At 41.0% G+C, this 24,350-nt stretch overlaps 1 protein-coding gene across 1 annotated transcript; it reads left to right on the plus strand.

Moving 5' to 3' along the window:
* The first annotated feature begins 687 nt into the window (after window positions 1–687).
* On the plus strand, window positions 688–15,918 carry lonrf2 (LON peptidase N-terminal domain and ring finger 2). The gene is made up of 12 exons (XM_017710106.2): window positions 688–2,303; window positions 6,284–6,402; window positions 7,787–7,909; window positions 8,445–8,609; window positions 9,270–9,462; window positions 9,624–9,726; window positions 10,271–10,385; window positions 10,705–10,826; window positions 11,066–11,224; window positions 12,497–12,659; window positions 12,838–12,987; window positions 14,344–15,918. Exons 1-12 carry the CDS (start codon window positions 1,595–1,597, stop codon window positions 14,500–14,502), a joined length of 2,280 nt encoding a protein of 759 aa, XP_017565595.1. The 5' UTR covers window positions 688–1,594; the 3' UTR covers window positions 14,503–15,918.
* The last annotated feature ends 8,432 nt before the right edge of the window (window positions 15,919–24,350 follow it).

Genomic DNA, 24,350 nt, shown 5'->3' on the forward strand with positions numbered 1-24,350 from the left:
CTGAAGGCAGTCTCATACCTGGAGATGAGGGCTGCATCCCAATAGTTAAACAAAACTCTGTGCTATCCCTGACAGTTTGATGCCTGGTCTGTAGCCCTCGGCCTTATCATGGCTCCCTACACCCTATGTAGTGCACTGAATAGGTCATGACGTAGTGACCTCAGATAGTGCATTGTAGCTTCTGGGAGTCTCCACTATGGCTGGTACTGGCCCTGCTTACCATGCCCAGGTGTGTTATGTGCCTATTCTGTTGGGGTAAATAAAGGACACTTCCTGTAGCACACGATCTATTTCTTGGGCAAAACGCTGCACTCCACTGACTTACAGTGCACTATGCAGTGAGTAGGGAGCCATTTGTGATCCAGCCTAAATATATCGGAGTTGGCGAGCACGTGGTTGGCTGTCAGACCAGGCACGGTTAAGGAAAGCAGTGAGGAAAGCCAGTTTATTACACTATCCGGACGCAGCCGAGGAGAAAATTGAAATGATTTGGGAACCAGTGGGACGTTGGATCGGACGTTCGATTCATCGAATCGCACAGTTCTGAGGAATCGGTTCGCTGTGCTGAATCGAACTTCTCATCACTATTATACAACTGTTTATGTCATTATATAAGCGGGCCACATAGCGCACCAATGGGAGTGCCCCGTTCTCCTCACGTGCCTTCTACGTTGCCCAACAGTGGGCGGGCTGTAGCTCGCTGTGTTGTTCTTCTCGAAAAGGAGGACGGTCGTGTTTGAGTTCCGTCCCTTCGAATTTACAAAAATACGCGAAGCTTGGTTTTTCCGTATGAGTCCGCTGTTCAGTGTCGGTACCCGCGCCGTTTAGAATGGGAAGCCGGCGGCATCGAAAACGGCCGAAGAGGAGAAACGAACGACAGCGAGGACAAAACTCGGCGCAGGTCCTGAGAAGAGGAAGGGAGTTCGCCGGATTAGGCAAAGTGCAGTTTGCCGGAGAGCTCGGCTCTTACATAAAACACTGAGAGGACGGTCTCCAAACTCGCCCGGAGCACTTTTCACACAGCGAGAGAGCCCGAGTTCGCACGGAGACCGAGCCGAAGTTTATAACCGTTTAAACAGGTCGTCTGTCGCCTCGTGTGGAATCCGTCCGTGTGTATGCATAACAAACGGTGACCGTTAACGTTAGCTTAGCGGAGAGAGAGAGAGAGAGCTTTCGCCTGTTTATTCAAAACGTGAACCGAGCGGTTCAGAACCTCTTGTCGTCTGTTTCGATGGGTTTTTCATTCCAGTCATACTTTTAACCGCTCTTATTTTTTCCTTTAAGTCGCCTAGATGTGGTACACTGGAGCGGTCGGGGCCTACGACTCCGGGGACACGTTCAGCCCGCTGGTGGACGGTCAGAGATCTGCCCACACGTACGGGCTCGTGGCTCCGCCGTGTGTCTAGTAAAGATGTTGGATTTATCACTAAGGTCCGTTTAAATTCGGCTCCGATGGGTCAACCGCAGCTGCGAGGTTAGGTTAGCGCTGGGCTTAGGGAGCCTGCCTGTTTCCGCAGCTTCCCAAACCAAAGACCTAGAAACTTTTTAGACTTTTTTCAATTTGTTAGGACTTAAATCTAATTTGGGCACAAACATGGATGCCGGCCTCCAGCAGAGCCATGCAGAGCATTTCGTTCAGCAGCAAGAGCTGTCCGCTCCGGGCATTTGCCCTGAAATGCTGGAAGTGGCCGAAGAGGCTTGCCGGGCGGGCGATTTTGACCTGGCCGTGGAGATCTACTCGTCGCAGCTGGCCGAGCTCCGGCAGCCTGACCGAGGCTTGTGCCTTCGGAAGGCGGAAGCTCTAACCAGAAGTGGCCGCATCTCCGAGGCGCTCGACTCGTACCGAGCCGCGGCGCAAGTTCGCCGACTACGGCCCGACGAGCTCCGTCTGCTGGTAGAGAGCATCGCCAGGGCCGTCCGCGTCAAGGAGCTCGGCGAAGCCTGGAAGCCGAGCGGCAGCGCCGATGACTCGGACGAAGAGGAGCAGCAACAGCCGCTAGACCTCTTCTCCTGCCGGCTCTGTAGGTGCTTACTAACCGACCCCACGACCTTGGAGTGCGGCCACACGTTCTGCAAGCGCTGTTTGGAAGACCCCGCGGTGAAGGACTGCAAGAGCTGCCGCTCTAAAACGACAAAAATGAACGCCAACAGCCTCAGGGCTAATGTGGTTCTTAGCAGCTTGTTAGAAAAGTGGTTCGGATCCGAGAGCAAGTCGAGGAGGTGCTGGATCGAAGGGGAAAGACTTTGGAAAAAACAAGAGCTGTCCAGCGCCCTAGAAAAGTACAACAAGGCGGTGGAACTGGGTAAGGACTGCTCAGTTATGTGTTTGTGTGTGTCTTATGCAGGTGTTATATAGTTTCTGTGTCTTTCCCCCCGTGTTTTTACCCAGCAGTGTCGATTTGTTTTATAATTGGAGCAACTGACCTACATTTTAATTGGTGGCAGTTGTGTAACAACTACAGGGGGCGACATTGAGCTCTCTCCGTTGGCTAAACTATCATCCCACCTCTCAATTTTTGCACCAAAATACAAATTTTTTGCAAATGTAAATTGAGAGCACAAGTTTCACAACTCGGACCACACGTGGAGATGAAGTTGTCTACTCAGACACCCAGATCTGCTCAGGGGTATAAAGTAGTATAAAAAAAACGAAGCATTGTTATTGTATGTCAGTCCATCTGTTTGAGGACCACTGATCTGTGGATTCTCTATATGAGGGAGCTGATGTGCACTTCTGTATGTAGAGATTTGTGTCCCTGGCTAACTTTGTTATACAGTGTCAGAAGAATGGCTTGCAGTTTGCCATATGCTGGTAATCTGATGATTGAGGTTAGTAAAGAAGGACATTTCTTTATGTGGGTGATGTTAATTAATTATGAGTGGAAAAGAGGTCAATGTCAGGGCGGAGTGGGTAAGGACTTTTGGTTGGTGCCCATATCCAGCAGCCAGTGTCTGACCTAATTTTGCCTACAAGGCCCTTTATTGTAACCTGTTTATGTAAGGGAGTTGCGGGGGGCGGTGCTGATGCAGAGAGAAACAGCATTAACACAGACAGATATTTCGTATCGGGTCACTTATGGAATAAGGGAGTCGGGGTTGGCTCCAGCAGGCAGTGTCATGGCTGGGTTGTTTCATGTGGCATAACCAGAGATGTGGAGATTGCAGCGTTCCAGCATTATGAATCAAAACGTTGGCTGATTTTCTCTTCTGGTCTCTCACTTCCTACACTGATGCTGCCAGTGTGGGCGTTCGTTTTGGCGGTTTGTCTCCGCTCACAACATGCTGCGAAGGCAGCCGGGGAGTAAACACATATGCTCAGCTGACACTCCTCACTGGCCCACATTCTGGCCCTGTTTCTCTGGCAGTGAAGCTTTTTCCCACTGAAACATGTTTTGGCGGAGCAACCACCCTTTGAGCTATGTTGTATTTCTCCATAATGAGGACAGCGGAGTCTGTCCGGAGTCACACTTGTTGCTTTGTTATTCGTTGGCAACATCTAGATGTAAAACAGTTAACAATTACAGGTCTGTTGACAATGTTCTCAGCTTTTTTAAATTAAAGATCCCATCTGTGTGACCCATTTCTGAGTTTCTTGGTATGCATAGGAATTGTGGGCCTATGACTATGATGTGTTTCATCTACTTATCTGTCAGTGAGGAAACGAACATTTATTAAACTATAGACACTTGGACCAGATTTAACCATGTTTGCTCAGAAATTCTAGATTTAGGGTCACAAATCCAGAAAAATTAATCAAATGTCATCATGTATTATTTTTGAATGTCTGTAATCTGAACACTGGACAAAAGCTGAATTTTTATTTATTTATTTATTTCTTGAGAGAATATCTGCTCAGCATCTTTCCAATTTATTATGCATTCTCATTACTTTCTAGGCATCAGCCTCAAGATCTGTATATGTTATGGGCACAGTAGCATAGGCTGACTGTGAAGGCTGTTACCTGTGGAATGGATGTGAATAAACAGTATAAAAATGTCACCTCTTCAGACCCCCCCCCCCCCCCCCCCCCCCTTAAACTAGTGTAATCAAAACGATATGCTATGGGGAGGGTATGTCAGGGTATGGGGAGGGTATTTCAGGGTATAGGGAGGGTATTTCAGCACGTCATTTGCTACACAAAATCTGGCAGAATGTATTTCAGAAGGTACTTTGCTTTTCACAAAAGAGGCAGGCAAACACTGTGCAGGCGGCTTTTCATTCTGGAAATGTGAAAGTTTCTCCGCCTCGTTGTGGCCCTAAAACTTCATGAACTCTGTCATTTACATCTCAGATCTCAATAACGGCGTTCGAGCCGATGTTCAAGATGCAGCTCTACATGTGACAAAGCACAAAACAAACGGGTGGAATATCTTTGTGTTTAAAATCTGTAAGTGCCCCTCACAGAAAAAGCAACCGGTGACTTCTGTACTTCATTCAGAAGTTGCAACTTTAAGTGCTTTCACATATAACTCGGGTCTTCCTAGCCCAGTTTGAGTCCTGTGTGAGCTGCATTAGAAGTTTCTGGTTCTTTTGACGTTTGAGAAAGTTCTAGTTGCTGGTATACAGCCCAATTCATCATCATAACAGCGTGCGTGTCTTACAGTAATGCATTTTAAATGTCTCTCATATTGCCGTCATTTGATAATCAGATTTTTTTGTGCTGTGATTAAACTCACCATTTTGGCACTTTCTGGTTTCTGTGCTGAAAGTGACTTCAGACTAGACTAACGTGCTAAACGGTGTCATGCGTTGTGTCGTTTCACGTGGGTGCGGGTTTCACAGGTTTCTCCATTAGTCATGTAGCGTCACGTTTCAGCAGGGATTATACAAATGAACACCTGATGACCCTGGGTGGACTGTGAAGAGGATTTACATTAGATCTTGTATCAGGCGGCCGCAGTACATTGTAGCTGCCGTTGAGAGCTGGTCTCATTTTTGATGGCCTGGATTCCCTGTGTACAATGGCAGCTATAAATAGTCCTCATCTTATGCACGATTTTTTTTAGCTTAATAAAAATGTAGTCGAAGTTTGAAATGCTTTGGTAGAAAATACAGAATTGATGACGTTTAAAGTAAAATATTTACTTTTTCTTTGTGCTACTTAAAGAACCACCTCTTTTTAGGGTCAGTGATATAGGACAGTCTTGGTTTTGTTTTCCATTTTTGTAACTGGAGAAGGTTCTAGTCCATTCATCCAGAAGAGCCCGTGTTAGGAGCTGAAATATCAGCCGGGTATTGCTGGCCACTTTGTTTGTGGCATGTTGCCTGGGGTGTATTAAACCATTGTGGTTTAAAAAGTGGCAATATCTGTTAACAAACCTTTGTGAAACATGTGGGATGGCTGTAGTGTTAGTTTAGTGATTTCTGATTTCGAAGATACCAGAAATATATACAACCATGTGCACGTTCTTTATCTGTCCCACTTTACATTTACATAACAGGCCTAGTTTAACCAGACAAGGTTGCCAGCACTCTTAACATCCCTGCTTTCTTGCAGGCTGTTGTGTTAATCACTGCTAGACGTATAAAGATGTATAAATATGTATATATTAATTATCTTTAAGTATTTAGTGGAAGCGCATCGGTAATTCGATTTTTGTAGTGTGTGTTTTAGTGGTCCATGAGTGGTTTATGAGTTCAAGTCATGACGACGTCCTAACAAATCCAAGAAAGCGGAACTAGTCCTGTTTGGGTGTATTGATATTCAGTAAAACACTGCGTAAAGAAATCGTTTTACAGTTTTTAAATATGGCCTTAGGCTTGTCATAATATTTAATCATTTAATTAAAATTTCATTTCATTTTCCACAGTTGTCAGCTTTTAGTCATATGTCTTCATCCATTGCATTGATGCGAATTTATGCAAATAAAAGAAGGCAGAAAAATAATTTATTCAGAAGTTCTGACTTGGTACTGTAACACCTTTCGAAGGGCGCCAGCGATGTTGATCTGTTCAGTTGGGAGCTACTTAGCAGTGCTAATGGTTAACATCAGATAATTAACTTGGTTTTTCCTGTCTTTTTGTCAGGGTGTTAGTGGATCAGTTAAGGACGCTGACTATTCTTAGACAGTTTGTTGATTGTTATAGCAAAAATGTTAACGTTGCTAATAAGGAAAAGCTGTTGGCACCAGTTACCATCAGGCAAATAAATAGTTGTTGAGTGTCTGTTGTTCATTGTTGCCCAGTTTGTTTAGCAGTCCTGAAGGAAACTGAAGGTGTTCTGGATTTAATGTACTATGTGATCTTGGTTTTATAACCTTATTTTCTTCCTTCTGTACCACAGCACCCTCTATGTATAAGCTGCTAGCACAGAGAGCTGAGCTGCATATGGACATGAAGAACTTCAGCCATGCGATCCAGGATGGGGACAGCATGTGCCGTCTCTGGCCAATCTCGGCAAAGGTACGGAAATCTATACTAGCGTTTCCGCTCCAAAACCTATGATGAATTTACTCCTGTTGAGCTTTGAGTTTGAGTGTATAATAAGATGACATGATGTCATGCGCTATGCTCAGTTTCAAGTTGTGATGCACATGTTGTTTCAGAGAGCTGTTTGGTTGGCAGTAGGAAGCTTGAATGATATTTTTCAGGGAATTGTTTCTTTCGCTGTTTCGCTGTCGCTCATTTTTCCCAGTCTCATGCCATGTTGTTTGAAAGATTGGTGCCTGCTCGTTTGCTTTAGAGCTAAGCAGTGTGAAACACAATTTCTACATGTAATACACATTAAGTGAACAAAATGTTTAATGTAATGCTGACACTAAACACTTGAATTTTGAATAAAAAAATGAAGTGCATTTTGTATGTATTATAAATAAATATTATTTGTCTAAAAATAAACTTTTAAATATTTTAAAGAAAATAAAAAGAAATGAAATAAAAGCAATTAAATGTGGTCCAAATTTCAAGCAATCCAGGAAGGCTGTGAGTGGGACTTTAAAATAGGTTTCGGTTGTGATTTTATTTTATTTTTTTTTTCTTCAAGAAATGTGTGCATACTTTTGGCAAAGTAAGAAGGTAAAGGCAGACACAATAATCTGAAAAATGCCAAATATCTGATCAAGCCCCGCCACCCCACAAAAAAAAAGAATCATTGAATATGTTGGCGATTTTAAAAAACAAAAAAACAGGTTTTATATCTTTGTCTTTGCATTAGGTCCTAATTTTGGGTTTGCATGCTGTGCATCACTGAATATAAAATATCAAAAGTAAAGATTACACCAATGCAAGCTTGATGTGTCCAGCTCTACGGTTCGCATGCTACCATCAGTGTTGCAGTGATCTTTGCACCCCAAATTGTATGAAATCCTATACTTTTATGAGTTTTGGAGCAATATGGTGATCTGCTCTAAATTGTGTTGACCCAAATATTCCACTACCGTTTTCTTGTATTGATTTGAGAACATTTCACCTTCAATTCATTGTCAATCGGAAATGATAACACACTTTCCTTCTTTATCGGGATTTATTTCATAGTGAAACGCAGCATCAGGGAGGGTTTCTAAACTAGCTAAGTATTTTGATTGATGATGGGTTGGAGTGGTAGGAGGGTAAGGTGAAACTTAATGCATCATTTTTCCGTAGTGTTGCACAATGACAATGAGAAATCAAGATTGTTTTAAGGTGTTTTTTTTGTTTGTTTGTGTTTTTTTTTTTGTTTTTTTTTCTCTCTCTCTCTCTCTCTTTGTCCTTGTTTTAATACATTTTCAAGTTTAGAGCTTGTACCCATTCAACAAAGTAGAACCATTTATATGGAAGTATTTTGATGTGTTTGTTTGTTTGTTTACAGGCCCACCACATTAAGGCCAAGGCCTTTTGCCGTGCTGGTCGTAAGGAAGAGGCTTTGCAAGAGTACTTCTTTTGTGTAGCACTAAAACCAGATTGGACGTCTGTCAAAATGGAAGCACAGAAGGTAAACATATGCAGGATTCCTGTTTAATGACTTGAATACAAGTTGGAATGCACTGCCTGCTTAATCTTCCTGGGCTGCTAGTGCTTGAGTTCCAACTGTGTACCTTGTACTGAAAGAAATGGCCAAAATTCAGCCGTGTTTGGTGTCAGAAGTTTGCTACTTTTATTTTTATGTTTTAGGGCTAGTGTAGCTTACCAGGTTAGCAATGTACAAACTGCATAGTCACATGCTTGCCTCAAACCAGGTCAAGCTGTTTAGTAATCTTGAACAAGACTAGCTTATGTGATGCCTGTCGGTGTACAATATACTTTTGTCCAATGTATACTTGTACTATGGCTGCATTAGTGTTGTAGATTCAACACAAATCTAAAGAAGCAAGCACAGGACACCAAACGCGGCTTGTCCGATTCATTGTGTTTGAGGTAAAGGGCCAAGCCATCCCTTTAATGCTGACTTTTGAGTGATATATATGTTCTTAAAAATGTTTATTATTTGATGTTTCTGAGAATAACGGCTTTTCTGTCTTACTCTACAGGTCTTATGTGAGATGTTTTCTTCTGTTTTTGAGGATGACAGTCTGGACACACCTTTACATCCTCTTCAGGCCACAGGCCCTGTACCTCGCATCAAACCTTTATCTCTTCTTAGCTCACTTCACTCTTCTCTGCCAAGAGATGGAGCAAGAGCTGGCTGCTCAAAGGTGAGTGCGTAGATTGACTCATTTCCACACAGAATGCCACTAGTGTCAGGACTAACCTGGTGCAAAAATGTCTATTAAATGTATATTTAAAAAGAAAAATTGTAGCTTAAGATATTCTGATTAAGTTAATTACATGAACCCAATGTTCAAAAGATGGCCACTTCTTTGATTCTGCTAGCAAAGAAATTAAGCTGCATGCATGTCCCTTTTGGCAACAGGAGAAACATTTAATCGATTTCAGTGTGTAGAATCTGTGCTTTGTGTGCTGCCATGTTTTGCCACAATATAAAATATGAGGGAGGCTTGCTTTCTTGTTTGACGCACCCTTTGTTGTGTGAGAACATGAGGCCAGTCAGATCACAGTTCAGATCAGTAAGAGCTTATAGTGTGGGTTTTTTTTTTTTTTTTTGGTCAGACTAATGGTCAAATGTGACTGTGTGACTTACATTCCTATTCTTGTGTTTCCCATGTAAATGAAATAAGAAAAAATGTTGTTGCATCGCGTTCACATGTCAAAATAAACACAACAGCACAGAGAAAGGAATGGCTTAACAGAGAAGAGTAAATCAAATGGCAGAAATAGCCTCTTTTTTTTTTTTTTTTGCATAAGCCTTAAAAGCTTAATGTTCTTTTGTGTATTTCATGATGTTCATCTCACAGGACCTTGCACTCAGTAGCAGTAAAGCATGTGACGGCGGGGGTTCCTCATCCTTAAACCAGCCTGAGCACAGCTTGGATGACTCCAAGAGCCTGGCAGCTGTCCTCTCCTCACTGCCGGTACCTGCAGGTCTTAAGAGGAAGAGTCCTGGTGATGCCAATGCCTTTGGGCCCCCTAGCAAAGTTCTCAAACAAGGTATGAGTGACCTGGTAAATACAGACAGAAACGGAGCACTGTGTGGGATGATAGAATTTTTAAGATCTATTCCTTCTGTAGACAAATTCTTAGTTTGTAGGTACTTAGACTGTCTGTCTCGGTTACTTACTTGCCTGTGTTTCTCATTGATTTTCGCTCAGATCCAGCTTGTTCATCTCATACGCCTCCTGCTTTAAATGGCTCAAGGGAGGTACCAACGCAGCTGTTGGACAGTTCAGACATGGAGTGTTCTTTGTGTATGAGGTAACTATGTGCTTGGACACATACATTACTACCATATGTCCTACAATGGCCCCAAAAACTATTTGGATGTTTTTGCAGTTTTTATTTTGAGCACAGGCTGTAATTTTGGCAAAGTATACTTCCAAAAGGCAGCTGATGCTTCAGATCGTTATCATTTGAGCAGCTTCTTTGCTGACGTCTACATCCAAAATGTCTTTGTGCACATCTGAGTTCATGATCCCATCAGTGAATACAAGCTCACGTACACCATTGCAAGAAACCAGCCCCAGATTCCATAGCTGTGTTTTCTCAGTACACTTTGTGCAGTCTGGTTTGGATTCTTCTCCAGGCTTTCTCCACGCTAGTGAAGGGTTTACCATCGGTTTGATGTTGAGCTAAGAGTGGTTTTCTCTAAAACAAGCGCTAGTTCTGTTAAAGAGTTTTGTGAAGTAGATGATGATTTAGTCATGTCTTTAAATTTTGATGTAGTTTTTTTGAATAAGTAATGATTTGGAAGGTTTATATGTTTAATGCATTCTGCTTTGTTATTTCTGTCTTTTTCTAGGTTGTTTTATGAGCCTGTCACCACCCCCTGTGGGCACACCTTCTGTCTCAAGTGTCTGGAGCGCTGCCTGGACCACAACCCCAACTGCCCATTGTGCAAGGAGAACCTTTCTGAAGTACTTGTGCAACTATTTAATTATCAAACTTATGCTCCTTTTCAGTTTCTCTGTCTCACTCTCTTACTCTTTCTCCTACTCTCTCGCTCTCACTGCCGGTAATGCCTTTTAAGACTTTTGATTTTGTGGCTTTTTTTTTTTAGGTTGCAATATTGCAGTAAAAATAACCTGACCAATTATACATTGTTGTTTATCATCACCATAAGTGACTTTTCCGAACATGCTGTTATTAAAAAGGTCACAGGCCACAGTTAATTGACCTTTCTGAAAAATCTTTTAGTAAAATCTGGTAGTAAAATGATGCTCTCTGTGATTCCAGTATCTGTCCACTAGAGGGTACAATAAGACTTTTCTAATGGAGGAGTTGCTTCAGCGCTATTTGAGTGAGGAGTTGGAAGAGCGACGGAAAATATATGAAGAAGAAATGAAGGAACTGTCAAAGTGAGTCTGATTGTTCCAATCTCTGTACATTTCTGACTTAAATAAGTACATAAAGCTAAACACAGATATTTCTTGTATCTTTTTGCCTTGTGAGCCTTTGCCCCTGCATCTGTTTTGAGATGAAGGTCTAATATAAAGCATCGAGTGCATAAAAACCCTTTTGTGTGTCTTTAATGTAATGGTGATAGTTTTGTCAGTGCATAACAGTAAAATTAATTTGTCAAATTTTTCCGTTGCAGCTTGAATGTGGAAGTGCCTATCTTTGTCTGCACAATGGCATTTCCCACAATCCCCTGCCCGCTACATGTCTTTGAGCCTCGCTATAGGCTGATGATTCGCAGGGCTATGGAAACAGGAACTAAACAGTTTGGCATGTGCATTTCTGATGAACTGAAAGGGTAAGCAGGTTCGGCACATCTGAATTAGAGTGTGGATAACAAAACTAATTAATCACAGAGTTTTGGGTAAGGCATGCAAGTACTCACAGGTGTATATACGTTACAGATAGTCACTAAAACACTGTTACAAAAAGTTAATACTACCTTGATACTTAGGATGTTGTTATATGGGTTTTAATGGGCGTATTCATTTAGAACCTGTCAAATGGACAGTACTGCAAAGCTTTCAAAGCATTCAAACAGGGGTCCCAACCTTTTGCAATCCATGTTCACAAAAGCTTTTATGCCCCCAAAAAAGCCCACAGAAAATATTTAACTGGCTCATTTATTGTAAATGAAAACAAATACAACAGTATAGCTACAGGTTAGTTTTTGTCCTGCAACATAATGAGTACCAAAAAAACCCTGAAAATTCAGTTTTTAGTCGTGGTTCCATGATGGTTCAAAAAGAGAAACGTGTGTGTGTGTGTGTGTGTGTGTGTGTGTGTGTGTGTGTGTATATTCACCGGCCACTTTATTAGGTACACCTGCTAGTAAAAGGTTGGACCACTTTTGCCTTCAGAACTGCCTTAATTCTTCGTGGCATACTTTCAACAAGGAGTTGGAAACATTCCTCAGAGATTTTGTTTATTTATTTGTGTTTCTGTTGCCTTTCTATCATCTCGAACCAGTCTGCCCATTCTCCTCTGACCTCTCACATCAACAAGGCATTTTCGTCCACACAACTGACCGCTCACTGGATATTTCCTCTTTTTCGGACCGTTCTCTGTGAACCCTAGAGATGGTTGTGCGTGAAAATCCCAGTAGATCAGCAGTTTCTGAAATACTCAGACCAGCCCGTCTGGCACCAACAACCACGCCACGTTCAAAGTCACTTAAATCACCTTTCTTCCTCGTTCTGATGCTCGGTCTGCACTTCAGCAAGTGGTCTTGACCAGCTCTACATGCCTACTAAATGCAAGTTGTGGCCATGTGATTGAACAATACCTAATAAATGTACCTAATAAATGTACCTAATAAAGTGGTCGGTGAGTCTTTGTTATTCAGTCATTTAATTTGACAGTTGGTTGGAAACCTGGCTATTGAGAAGGTCTCTAGCGAAATAAATGTGCAGTTTACATCTTGTTTGAAAAATGGCATTTAAATCTTGAGACAGATAATTTGGCGAAACTTGATTATGATGTATGCTTTATCATCTACTAATTTTTGTTTTTGTTAAGCAACAAAAATCATTTGATTTCTGTCTCATGCTGTGCTGTGTTTGGTTGTTAGATTTGCTGACTATGGCTGCATGCTGGAGGTGAGGGATGTAAAGTTCTTCCCAGATGGCCGCTCTGTGGTGGACACCATCGGCGTGGCTCGCTTCAAAGTGCTCACTCATGGCCAGAGAGACGGCTACAACACTGCAAAGATTGAATATTTGGAGGACAAGAAGGTAAAGGAGAGAGGGGAGTGCAAGTATGAGGAAAGAAAATGTGATTCTCAGTAGTCTGTGAGTGATTGATTGTCAGAAGTCTGTGCGAATGAACGGCTGAGAAAATGAGTGAAGCTGAGTGATTTGAGAGAAATCACTGGTCTTCCATCCTGACCTGGTTTATGTGAATCACATTTAGGTTGAAGGGGAGGAGCTGACAGAGCTGTTAAAGCTGCATGACTCTGTGTATGATCAGGCCACAGCCTGGTTCACCTCTCTCAAAGACAACATGAAGAACCAGATCCTCAGCCACTTTGGCCATCTGCCTGCCAAAGACCCTGACCTACAGGTGACGATTGGGAAAACAAATGTAGGGCTGGGCGATAACAGTAATAGATAAAACCCTTTTTTTTATTATTTATATATGTGTATATATATCATTTACAATACACATTTGAGTTATTTCTGTTTTCAAATTGGGTTTCTGTTTGAGTTGGTTTTAGCAGAAAGGCTTGAACTTTGTCATTTAGCTGTTTTGTCAGTGCTGGTGCTGTGATTGGGCCAAGCAGGCATAGACCCACCCATTTTTATCATTGGCCCACCCAAATTAAGTTTACTTTCAATATTAAAATCTTTTGAATAAACTAATTCACACATTCTATAAAATTAGAGTACAAGTCTCAGTTTAATCATTTTGCTAAGCATCCTTGCCTCTTGAGCTACAAGCACCCAACTACATTTTGCAGCACTGAATTTATGCACCTCTCCTGAGCTTATGAGATGTTTGAGTATGAAGCGCCATGCATTAGCATCTCATCATTTTGGCCATATTTGGACCTTTTACATGGATGTAAGGTTTAGAAGTCCATGAATGCAGCTTGTTTTTAAGCACAAAAGTAGTGCACCAGATAGGAGTTACAGTAGATAAATACAGTAACTTATCAAAATTAGAACATGACACAATTATAAGCAACCAGCTCATTAATACACAGGGATAAGTGTCATAAATGAGCAGCATATTAAAGGTTATGTTGTCTATTGTTTATCTTGTGTTAAGTGAGAAATACAAGTTAACTTTTTTCCCCCCTCTGTGTTCTGGTTGACTGGTAAATCTGTCTGCTGTTGCTGGTATTTTTTCCCATCTGTGGTGTTTGAAAGACGTAGCAAATGTCCGTGTTTATTTTTTTTGTAGCTTGTGCTTTGTTATGCTAGGTAAAGCTGTGCAATGTTTACTCACTAGACAGGAAAGGAGAAGTCAAGCCATTCACTCACAACGGTGCAAACCAGCAAGAAACTTTGAAAAGTCAGCTAGAGTTGCTAAAGAGAACAGCTAGAGAGCAGATTTCTGTGCTGAAATAAAGGCTGCGAATTTGAGGAGGACACTTCACACCAAGAAGAGATTGTGAAAAATAGCCATACATTCAATGTAATGTAATGCAATTCAATGTGGAATTCATGTTTTCCTGAAATCTTCCATCAGAATGTAATGTTTTCCAACTGGCCTCTAAATTTGTGCACCAGCAGGCAATGAAGAATAATATTAACTAATAATAATTTTGGATTGCCCAGCCCTACTAGTGCCTTTTTAAGACTCTCTTTTGATGAACTGAAACATGTGGTCCTAATATTACTATGTGCTCAGTTGTACAAGAGGAAATAATGATATAATTCAGAGCTCTCTAACTTTCCTCGGTCTCTTCTTCAGGGAAACCCCAGTGGGTCTGCTTGGTGTTGGTGGCTGTTGGCCGTGTTGCCGCTCGAAAGTAGAGCTCAGCTTACTATCCTGGCTATGACCTCGTTGAAAGAGCGGCTCGTTGCCATCCGCCGGGTCCTCATCTTCGTCACCCGCAAGCGCCCTCGATGACCACAGCCTTCCTCATAGCCACTGCCACAATCACAGTCATCATCATCATCATTATTGTGTTGCCCAGCAGCACAAGCAACAGGTAGCAGGCCACTGAAGCGGCTTCTGTCGACTGTGGCTGTCCCATGCTCAGCCATTTGTCTTTCACAGTAGGAGTCTCATCAGTCGCCTAGTTTTGGAAGTGAGTTTCACAACAGTGTGCTGCTCCAGAAGTAAAGACTCTCCAGTATGTGCTCTGCCACTGCAAAAAGGCAAGAGCGACTACAGTAGCTTCAGACATTTAGTCTGCTGAGCCAGGCACTACAACAGCTGAAACGAACACTGTACAGATTTCACCTCTGCTTTTGTGCCTCTTTTGGTGTGTACGGCTGAACAAACGCTTCTCATGGGCCTTTAGACAACTTTACTGGCTTAACATCTTGTGTTTTTAAAATCTGCGTGCTTCAAACATTTTTGTACCACCCTGAAAAAAAGAGCACATTTTGCACCTTTCAGGTCTGAAATCATGTAACACATTGTTAGAAAACAGTTTTGTGTAATCCATTAGTAAAAATGTAGTTATCCATGTCACAGTGCAGTTTAATCGAGATTGAATTGGCATAATAAGAAACACAAATCATTGGCTTGTTGGTGAGCACGTGACACATATAGTGCGAGATGTTTTGGGAAAGATTTGCCTTCCATTTTTGTATTGAAATATCTTATTAAAGCCTGGTACGATGTCATTTTGGTAAAATGGAAATTCTATATTCTATGAAAAGGAAAACAAAAAAATGGCGTAACTTCACACTTTATTTACACTGATTTAAAGTTTTACATTGCTTTCATTTATTTATGCAATATTAGTGGCTGATATTGAAATTATACTAGTCTTATATGGGAATAAACTAGACTGTAAAACTGCAATTTGAATGTGTAAATTTAGGGAATAGGCTTATTGACATGACTTCTGCGGTCATTTCTTATCATGTACCATCTCTGGAAGACTTAGACAGTTGTTATGCATGTATTGGTGTGATGTAGGTGGCCAAAAAAAGCTGACAAGACCCACTTTACCATCGTCTGACAAATAAAATGATGTATAAAGATATACTATATGTTGGAATTGTTCTAGTCACTAATTCCCCTGTGTATTGTATGGTGTAGTATATGTGTATGGTGCACCTTTTTATGGATGGTTTGCCTGTTTGTCCATGTTGATTCATCCATGTACAGACAAATCGGAGGCCTTTAACTCATGTTCTTTGTTTTTCAGCCGCGGTAGTGTTTCTTTTTTTTCTGTGCTGTGCAAAACTCCCTTTGCATATGTCTTTTTCATGCACCATGTCCTGTTGGTAACTACACAGATGCTGCATTTTTCCATGTAAATTTGTACATTTAAGATGAAAATAAACTTATTTTATATTTTAAATCGAACTGAACCCGTGTTGCGTGTTTCTTGATGAGGCTTGTGTTCTTCTCTGTTCAGGAAGTGTTAACGTTCGATAACGTCCTCGTTCTGTTGTGTTATTCAGGTCAGCAGTCACGTTGTGATGATTACAGGGACGCTGCACTCTGATGTGTTTATGGCTGCACATGGGCGATTCAGGTGGCTGACCCAATTCCTGATCAGTAAAACGTGCTTATATGGAGATTTATGTTGCATGTTTCATCATGTCCTTTTTCTACCGGAGAAGGTATGTGACGCAGTACACTTGTAAAATGAATTGAGTCACTAGCCTGACAGGAAGGAAAAGGTTGCATTGTTCATTAGAAAAATAATTTGACATCTGTGGCTGTGGTGTAAAGCATGTGCAATCTGAAAGTGAACTTAAAGCTCATTTAATCCAGTCAACCTAAAACGACCCATTAAAAGCGTGTCAAACTACTTGTTTTCTTCTCATCTTTCATTAAATATCAAATGACGTTTAGCCGCTTTTACAAAATCAGATTTTTGGGTACATCACTGTGTATCAGCAGGTTGGGATGTTTCACTTGGAAATATGGCACAGTTCATATACAGTTCATGCTGACTTTAAAGGAATACTCTGGCATTGTTCAACCGACTCTGTCTATTGCATCTGCAGCATATTATTGCTTTCTACAGACAATTTTGGCACATTTACCTCCTTTGCACACTCATAATAGAACTCCATCACCTGCCCATTGGCTTCTATTATAAATGTATTTTGAGTCAGCAGGTTCAATACAGGGACATGAGTCAGATTTATTATCTGTGTGTTGCAAATATGACCGATTGAGATCAGATTGAAGAACGCAGGAGTATTACTTTCTCTTTGTTTTCTGTATGAACATAATTTTGACTGTTCAAGCATTTTCGGACCTGTAAGTAAAGCATGCAGCTGTATGCAAAAGTTAAACACCCCATGTAAAATTACATTTTGTTGATTTTTCTGTGTAAAAATGAACAAGCAAATGTAAAATGACCTTTCTCTGCACATTTCCTGCACAATTTCACAAGTGTAGCATATTTTTAAAAAGTAAAACATAAATATCAATAGTACAATGGTGTGCTCCCTGTGGACTATGTGCTTACTTACTGTCACATTGACCAGGGGCACCCAAACTTTTGAATACGACGCTGTATAGCTGTGGTGTCGTTTTGAGTCTAATTTGATGGATTACGGAATGAGCGTTATTGTACAGATCACAATTTAATGCATTACAAATGGCAAAGGAACCTTCACCTTACGTTACATTAACATTACATTAAGCACCCTGCAAGTGGAAATGTACAGCATGAGTAAGTCAGCTCACACACAAGGTGGCGGTCTTTACAAGCTCACTGGTGGTGTTCTCCCAACTTCAAGGGAAAAGTGTAGATAATCCTTGAAGTTTTGTTATGGCATATAGTTTAGGGCATGCCAGGATACAAAACCATTCATCTATTTCTCTGCATTCTTTGTTAGCCCCCAGTCTGCTGTGTCTGATCCACTCAGACCAGCGCAACATACACTAACACACCATCACCGCATCAGTGTTACGACAGTGCTGAGAATGATCCACCACCCAAATAATACCTGCTCTGTGAGGGTCCTGAGCACTGAAGTACAGGGTAAAAAGGGGCTAACAGAGTATCAGAGAAACAGATGGACTTCAGTCTGTAACTGTAGAACTACAAAGTGGTCCTATATAATAAGTGGAGCTGATAAAAGAGATAATGAGCGTAGAAACAAGTAGTCATAATGCTATGCCTGGTCGGTGCATGTGCAGTATGCAATGTGAGCGCAAATAAAAATTTTGTTTCATAGCAGCTAATTGGACTCTGAAGTGTTCTTAAAGTGTGATGTGTGTGTGCGTGTGTATATATATATATATATATATATATATATATCGTTGCTGTCTGAAGACAACCTTGTGTCTCCATTTTTCAGTTTTTGACATAATTTGAAAGTATCTGTTACTCTTTACATTGTTTGTAAATTTTGTGATAAGTGGCCTAAAAGAAATGACCCAAAATGACATGGGAAAAATTCTGGTTCCATTGACTTATATTGAAAGTGATTTTTTCCTTCTCCTGTAAAATTACTATTTTGGAGATACAAGCTTTTCTTCCGACAGCAGCATAGCATTCTATCATATAGAAATTTAATTGAAATAGCCAGTGTATACAAGTGTGCGTGTGTTTAGTATACTTTCTTTAATGTTCTAGGGTGTTTTATGTTATGATGGCTAAGGAGTACATTTAGGGGAAAAATAGCATGTGACATAAGCTCTCATGACAGCTACTGGTAATGGTAACATGGTTACATTACTGAATAAAATCTGACATGACAGCATATGACATCTGCCATGACGTGTATGGCGTGGTTAGAAACTACAGAGGCAAGTCCGTCTGAGATTTGGTCCATTTCGGATCTTTGTCTCACTGTGGAGCCCGTAACAACTCCTGAAGTCACCGTCGCCAAGATGCGTCATCCATATCTGACTCAGCAATAAACGAGCATTCAAAAGACCATGCAGTCACATGACCACTTTACACTGAGACACTGCGGTAAATGAGGCTTCACATGTGCTCCTGTGTAATGCGCAAACGTTGTGTGAACACATTCATGGAACAAAAAACTCTTCAAATGTACACAACTGAGAGAGGTGGTTCTTTAGGAAAGGCAGTAGTTATTTCCAGAATCATGAGTTCTATATAGAACCATTTCATGCTTAAACGGTTCTTTGCATGGTGACATGTTTAGTCAGACTGCTGGAGAATGTGTTGTGTATGGTTCTATATAGAATCTTTTTCAAAATGAAGAACTATTTGTCCATGCAAAAAATGGTTCTGTACAGAGCCCCTGGTTCTAAATAGGGCCATTGCCTTTAGGGAAACCTTGAAGAACGGTCTTTTTCAGCCAAAACATGTTTGGTGTCTGAAGTTTGCATCTTGTACTGGAGCTATTAGGCTAATGCTAATAAGTAATGGCAGTTTATATCACACTAATTAGCATTAACATGCCTCAGTCGTCACACAGTTTAATAATCTCAGACGGTTTCTGAAAACGTATTACATTATGTTTTCCATTAAAACAGACAAAAGTGTGTTGTGTAACTAGTAGCTTGAAACTTCCAAACTTCCAGTCTAGAAGTTATTTTCAAACACCAGTCATGTACTGGTTGGGTTAATTTGGGGTGAGAGGAAATGGGGAAATTTGAATTACATGTTATTTACGATTGCTTTTAAAAGGAAAATGCAAAGCACAGCTACGAAGAGAAAAGGCCAAAAATAAAAGTACAAAACAAGGTTGAAGATGAGATGCTCTGAATGATCATATTCCCAGGGTTGATTTGAGCCTGTAAACTACTCACTCCATTTGAAGGAAGTCCAGCATATATATGTGGCATGCCCAAACATGTCCTTTTGTTGTAGCTACTATGATTAACACTAGTGTAGCATTCGGCCTTTTGTATGTATCTTGACAGCTTGGCAATGGATCCATTTACACGTCAGCTTTGGGAAATAAATGGTATACACACATGGGTAGACAAAATGACACACCTGGGACATTTTAGGTTTGTTTAAAAAAAAAAAGGCTTATCAAATTGTCCACTGAAAAAAGAGTTTTTTCTCCTCAGCCTGAGAAGTGTGGACATGTATTCACATACAGTTTTTGTTTAATTAAATGGCATTTACAACAATATTAGTAATAAGTATTATTATTGGTATTATTAAGTAATGCAGAGTTACACAGAAGGTTAGCAATTTATCAAATTGTTCCTGGATTGTCAGTTATAAAGCCCATTTATAGTGGTATATGATTAGCTTAAGCGTTACATACAGTCTTAAAGTAACATTTACACTTGAGATCCACATGGGAGGTCACAGCAATGGGCTAGCAACACCTCAGCAACCGCTTGGAATTGCTTGTGATCCACTTACTGTTCTTTGTTTTATTGTTCTACGCTTTTGTTTGTACTGTTTTTATGGGTCACCTATTAGCTGCCTAGCAACACCCTAGCAACCACCTGGAATGTTACAGCAATTGCCTAGCAACATCTCAACCACCCCCAGGGTTTCATAGCAATGGATTAGAAACACTTTAGCATCTACTTAGGATTTCACAGCTACAGTCTAGCAACATGTTAGAAACCACTTGGGATCCCACAGCAACAGCCAAGCAACACATTAGCCACCACCTGGGATAACATAGGAATGGTTTTGCAACACCTTAGCAACCACATGAGCGGTCACAGCAACGCCTAAGCAACACCTAAGCAACCGCTTGAGATTCCAAAGCAATGGATTGGCAACACCTTAGCAAACCTTAGGATTCCATAGCAACAGCCTTGCAACATCATAGAAACCAACTGGTGTTCTATAGCCATGGTCTAGCAACTTTCTAGCAACCGCCTGGGATAACATGACTACACCTCAGCAACCACCAGTGATCCCATGGCAATGGCCTAACAACACCATAACAGTCACCTGGTATTTCATAACTTTCACAAGCCAACTTAAAATTCATGCATGATCATTCCCCTCTAGTTCATATTTGATCTCATATTTGCTCAAAGTTTGCTACTAAGTTCAATGTTTATTTAAGTTGTTTCTGAAACTGCATGACGTTATCTAAAAAATAAACAAAGGTATATTGCAGAGTTAAAAAGACTATTAGCAGCCATCTGAGGCCTGACCTCTGTTTTTACATGGTCAAACCCAGCAGCCATTACTTGTTAGATCCATTATCATCAAAGAAGGGTTTTCATCATATCAGCATGTAGAGGGGGAACTTCAAAAAGTGATGTACACTTTTCAGCCCTGTTACTGAAATATGCTGTGAAATCATCCTCTTTTAGCAATGTGTGTGTCTTCTGCTCATCTGACCCACTTCTCAAAATCTGGGCGCCATTAGTTTCCCAACCCAGGTGGGTGTCATGGAAAAAATGAGAATTTAAATTTTCATTATGAATGTTACTGGATGATTCCGTTGATGCATTCCCAAACGATGCCTGAGCCAACTTCCCCTTTGTTTGTATACGTTTCTAGAGTGCACCACGCCAGTCATTGTCTTGTGACACGGTGAGGCTTGATGACAAACTATGCATCAGCAAATGCTAACTCTCTGTCTGGGACATCAGGTGTTAGTTGTTGTAATCTGGTCTTATCTGGTTTTGTCTGAGGTTGGGATATAAAACCTGTCTCCTGCCATTGCTCTCTTTATTTTAGCAGCTTTGGCCAGCCCACTCTGTTAATCTGTACAGTCTGTTGGTATGTTTTATATAGATCAATTTCTGATGGACTCCATGATTATCTTTCCAGTCTGATTCCAAACTGTAGAATCTCTTGCTTTTCAGCTTCTTTGGGATGGAACAAAATTTGGCACAACCACCTGTATGGGTGGTGAAAAATCAAGTTCATGCAGTTTTCCCACTTATCCCAGATTAAGTCAGTTAGCAAAGCTGAAGTTGGCTTCTTTAGCCTCATAGTTCCAGCAATAAATAATGTACAACTAATGAAAGTTAATAGGCGTTAACTTAGCATTGTGCGAAATGCACACTACAGGTATGTTGCATAGCTATAAGTAGTTGTAGCAGCCATCTAGGAACCTGAATATTTCTGTAAGATGCTTCCTGGAGAGGTTTAAGCTTCTATTACTTGAGAGGTTTAAGCTTCTATTACTTTTTATAGCTGCATGGCTCCTGTGCAAACCTAAAGATACAAACTATATATATAAATATAAAATATGCCTGGGAAGAAAATTGCATTTGTTTTGTTGCACGACTATCAGTTCACAGCTATCCATAAGGCAACATAGCTTCAGCTGCCAGTACCAAATGCCTGTTTTGAGATTGCTTTGCTAGTTGCAGATGCTGCCACTACAAAACCACATATGAACTAGTTCAGATGTTATGCTGGACTCAAAAGCCCAAATAAATGAGTCTGCTGTAATGGCCTTATCAGTGAAACTCAAACATTAGCTCTTCATAAGTTCCCCCCCTTCCTCGGCCTCCTGACACTCGACCTGTGTTCTGGTGTTGAACCCTGAGGGCTGTGTGAAACTGGTCACCTGACATAGCTGGTCACTGCTCTCCATAAATTTACAAAGGGAGTATTTTTGTGCGTTTGGGAGGCATTCCTTAATTCACTTATTCTTTTATTAAAGCAATATTTTAGCGAAAAACAAATTTACGTGATTCTCCCCTTATCCAACAGTATTCCATCAGCCAAGACATATTTGGTGTCTGAAGTTTGCTTCTTTTGTTTTGCACTGGAGCTAATGTACAGTCTTAAAAAGGATGGTTCTTCAAGGGTTATTTAATAAAGAAAATGGTTCTATACAGAACCATGAACACTAGAACTTACTCTTTTGCCCAGCAATGCCCTGAAAGCACCTCTCCATGGTGAATGGCTTAAAAAAAATTCATTTTAGGTCAAAATAAGATCTCAGACATCATTCAATATCTTCTTAATCATTCCATGTAATAACTTTAAGTGCGGGAGCTTTTTAGAAGCATTGAACAGTTCAGATGTCTGGTTCCTATACATAGTAACCATTGAATTATGTAGAAGTTTTGAAAAATTGGTGGAATCCCTCTTTAAGTAATTTCAAATAGATTTGCTTATGTGGCTTCTGAATCTTTTATTTAGGAAAATGTACAAAAGTACATACAAAATCCAGCTGCTACTAATGCTTTTTGCTATGCAACATGTAGCATTTGTATAGATAATAAATAAATAAAGGCTTCACATCATATCATAATAGTGCCATACAGTGTGAACTAAGCTAAAGAACCTAAAGAAGCAGACGTACCTAAACTCATATCTGGGCTGAATGACTTCATTTGAGAAAAGGGACAAATTGTGTAAATTTGATTTCTTGCCTAACTATTCCTTTAAAAGACGTAACTTTCTCAATATTGTACTTCTTACCAGGACTTTGAATTGTGCTCAGCCCCAACAACCTTAAACAACGTAACAGTCTCGTCGTGTTTGAGTCATAGTTTGCCTTGAGCAATGTTTCTCGCATCTGGGCTGATGGTATGTCTAATGTCAAGACTTTCATTTGCTTGCATGCTTACTCAACACTTGCTTATCATGTCCTCTGAAAGTTGGGAAAGAACCACACACACACTGTTAGATTAATATGACATAAGAAAACAGAGTAATCCAGATGACAAACTCAGCAGAAAGACCATACGTGCTTCAGCTGACCCTCCCTCAGCCCAACTTACACCCCTGCTTTCAGCTCCCAGCATTCAGTCCTGAGCTCCTCTGCCCCTAACCAGAGAACAAGTGAGGAGGGAACTGAGGAAGATGAAGGTGAGGAAGGCAGCAGGTCCAGACAGCATCCGTCCTGGGATCCTGAGGCACTGCGCAGACCAACTGTGTGGGATAGTAAAGGACATTTTCAACCTAAGTCTGAAACAGGAGAGTGCCTACTCTGGAAGACATCGTGTGTAGTACCTATCCCAAAAACTGCACACCCCAGTGATCTGAATGGCTACAGACCAGTGGCACTGACCTTGCATCTGATGAAGGCTCTGGAAAGACTTGTTCTTCATCTTCGTCCACTGATGGGACCAGCTATGGATCCTCTGCAATTTACCTACCAGCCAGGCATTGGAGTGGAGGATGCAATAACTTACTTACTCCACAGATCCCTCGCTTATCTTGAAAAGGCAGGAAGCACTGTTAGAATCATGTTCTTTGATCTATCAAGTGCTTTCAACACCATCAAGCCCACGCTACTAGGGAGCAAGATGGAGAGAGCAGGGGTGGATCACCATCTCATCACATGGACTTTGAACTACCTTACAAACAGACCGCAGTATGTGTGACTCAGAAACACTACTCTGCAGCACAGGTGGCGGAGAGGAGGTCAAGCTTGCATCCATAATGGACAACTCCTCTCACCCACTACAGGAGGCAGTTGCAGCACCAGGCAGCTCCTTTAGTGATAGGCTTCTCCACCTGCGATGCAGAAAAGAGAGATACGGCAGCTCCTTTCTCCCAACTGCTGTTCTGCTCTACAACCAAAACCTCCCCAAGCAGAGACTCAGACACTCTCCGTCATAAACACACTATGGATTCACACGTCACTCTATCATAGTGCACACTGTCACGAACACACCACATAGATCTATATCTTATCCTACCTCTAATTAATGTGCAATATCTGCTGCTGATAGATTGGTACAAGTGCAATACATACGCAAGTTCTGTGCAATATCTATAATCATTACTGTGCAATATCTACAAGTTCTGTGCAATATCCAGTCATTACCTGCTCAGGAATGTGCAATATCCATACAACTGCATGTGTAAACTGTAAATTTGTATAGTTTCTTAATTCTGTTTTTATTTTTTATATTTTTCTGCTAACAGACGCCTTGTTTATTTATTTATTTCTATAGTA

The sequence above is a fragment of the Pygocentrus nattereri genome, chromosome 12 (assembly GCF_015220715.1).
Source record: "Pygocentrus nattereri isolate fPygNat1 chromosome 12, fPygNat1.pri, whole genome shotgun sequence".
NCBI lineage: Eukaryota > Metazoa > Chordata > Actinopteri > Characiformes > Serrasalmidae > Pygocentrus > Pygocentrus nattereri.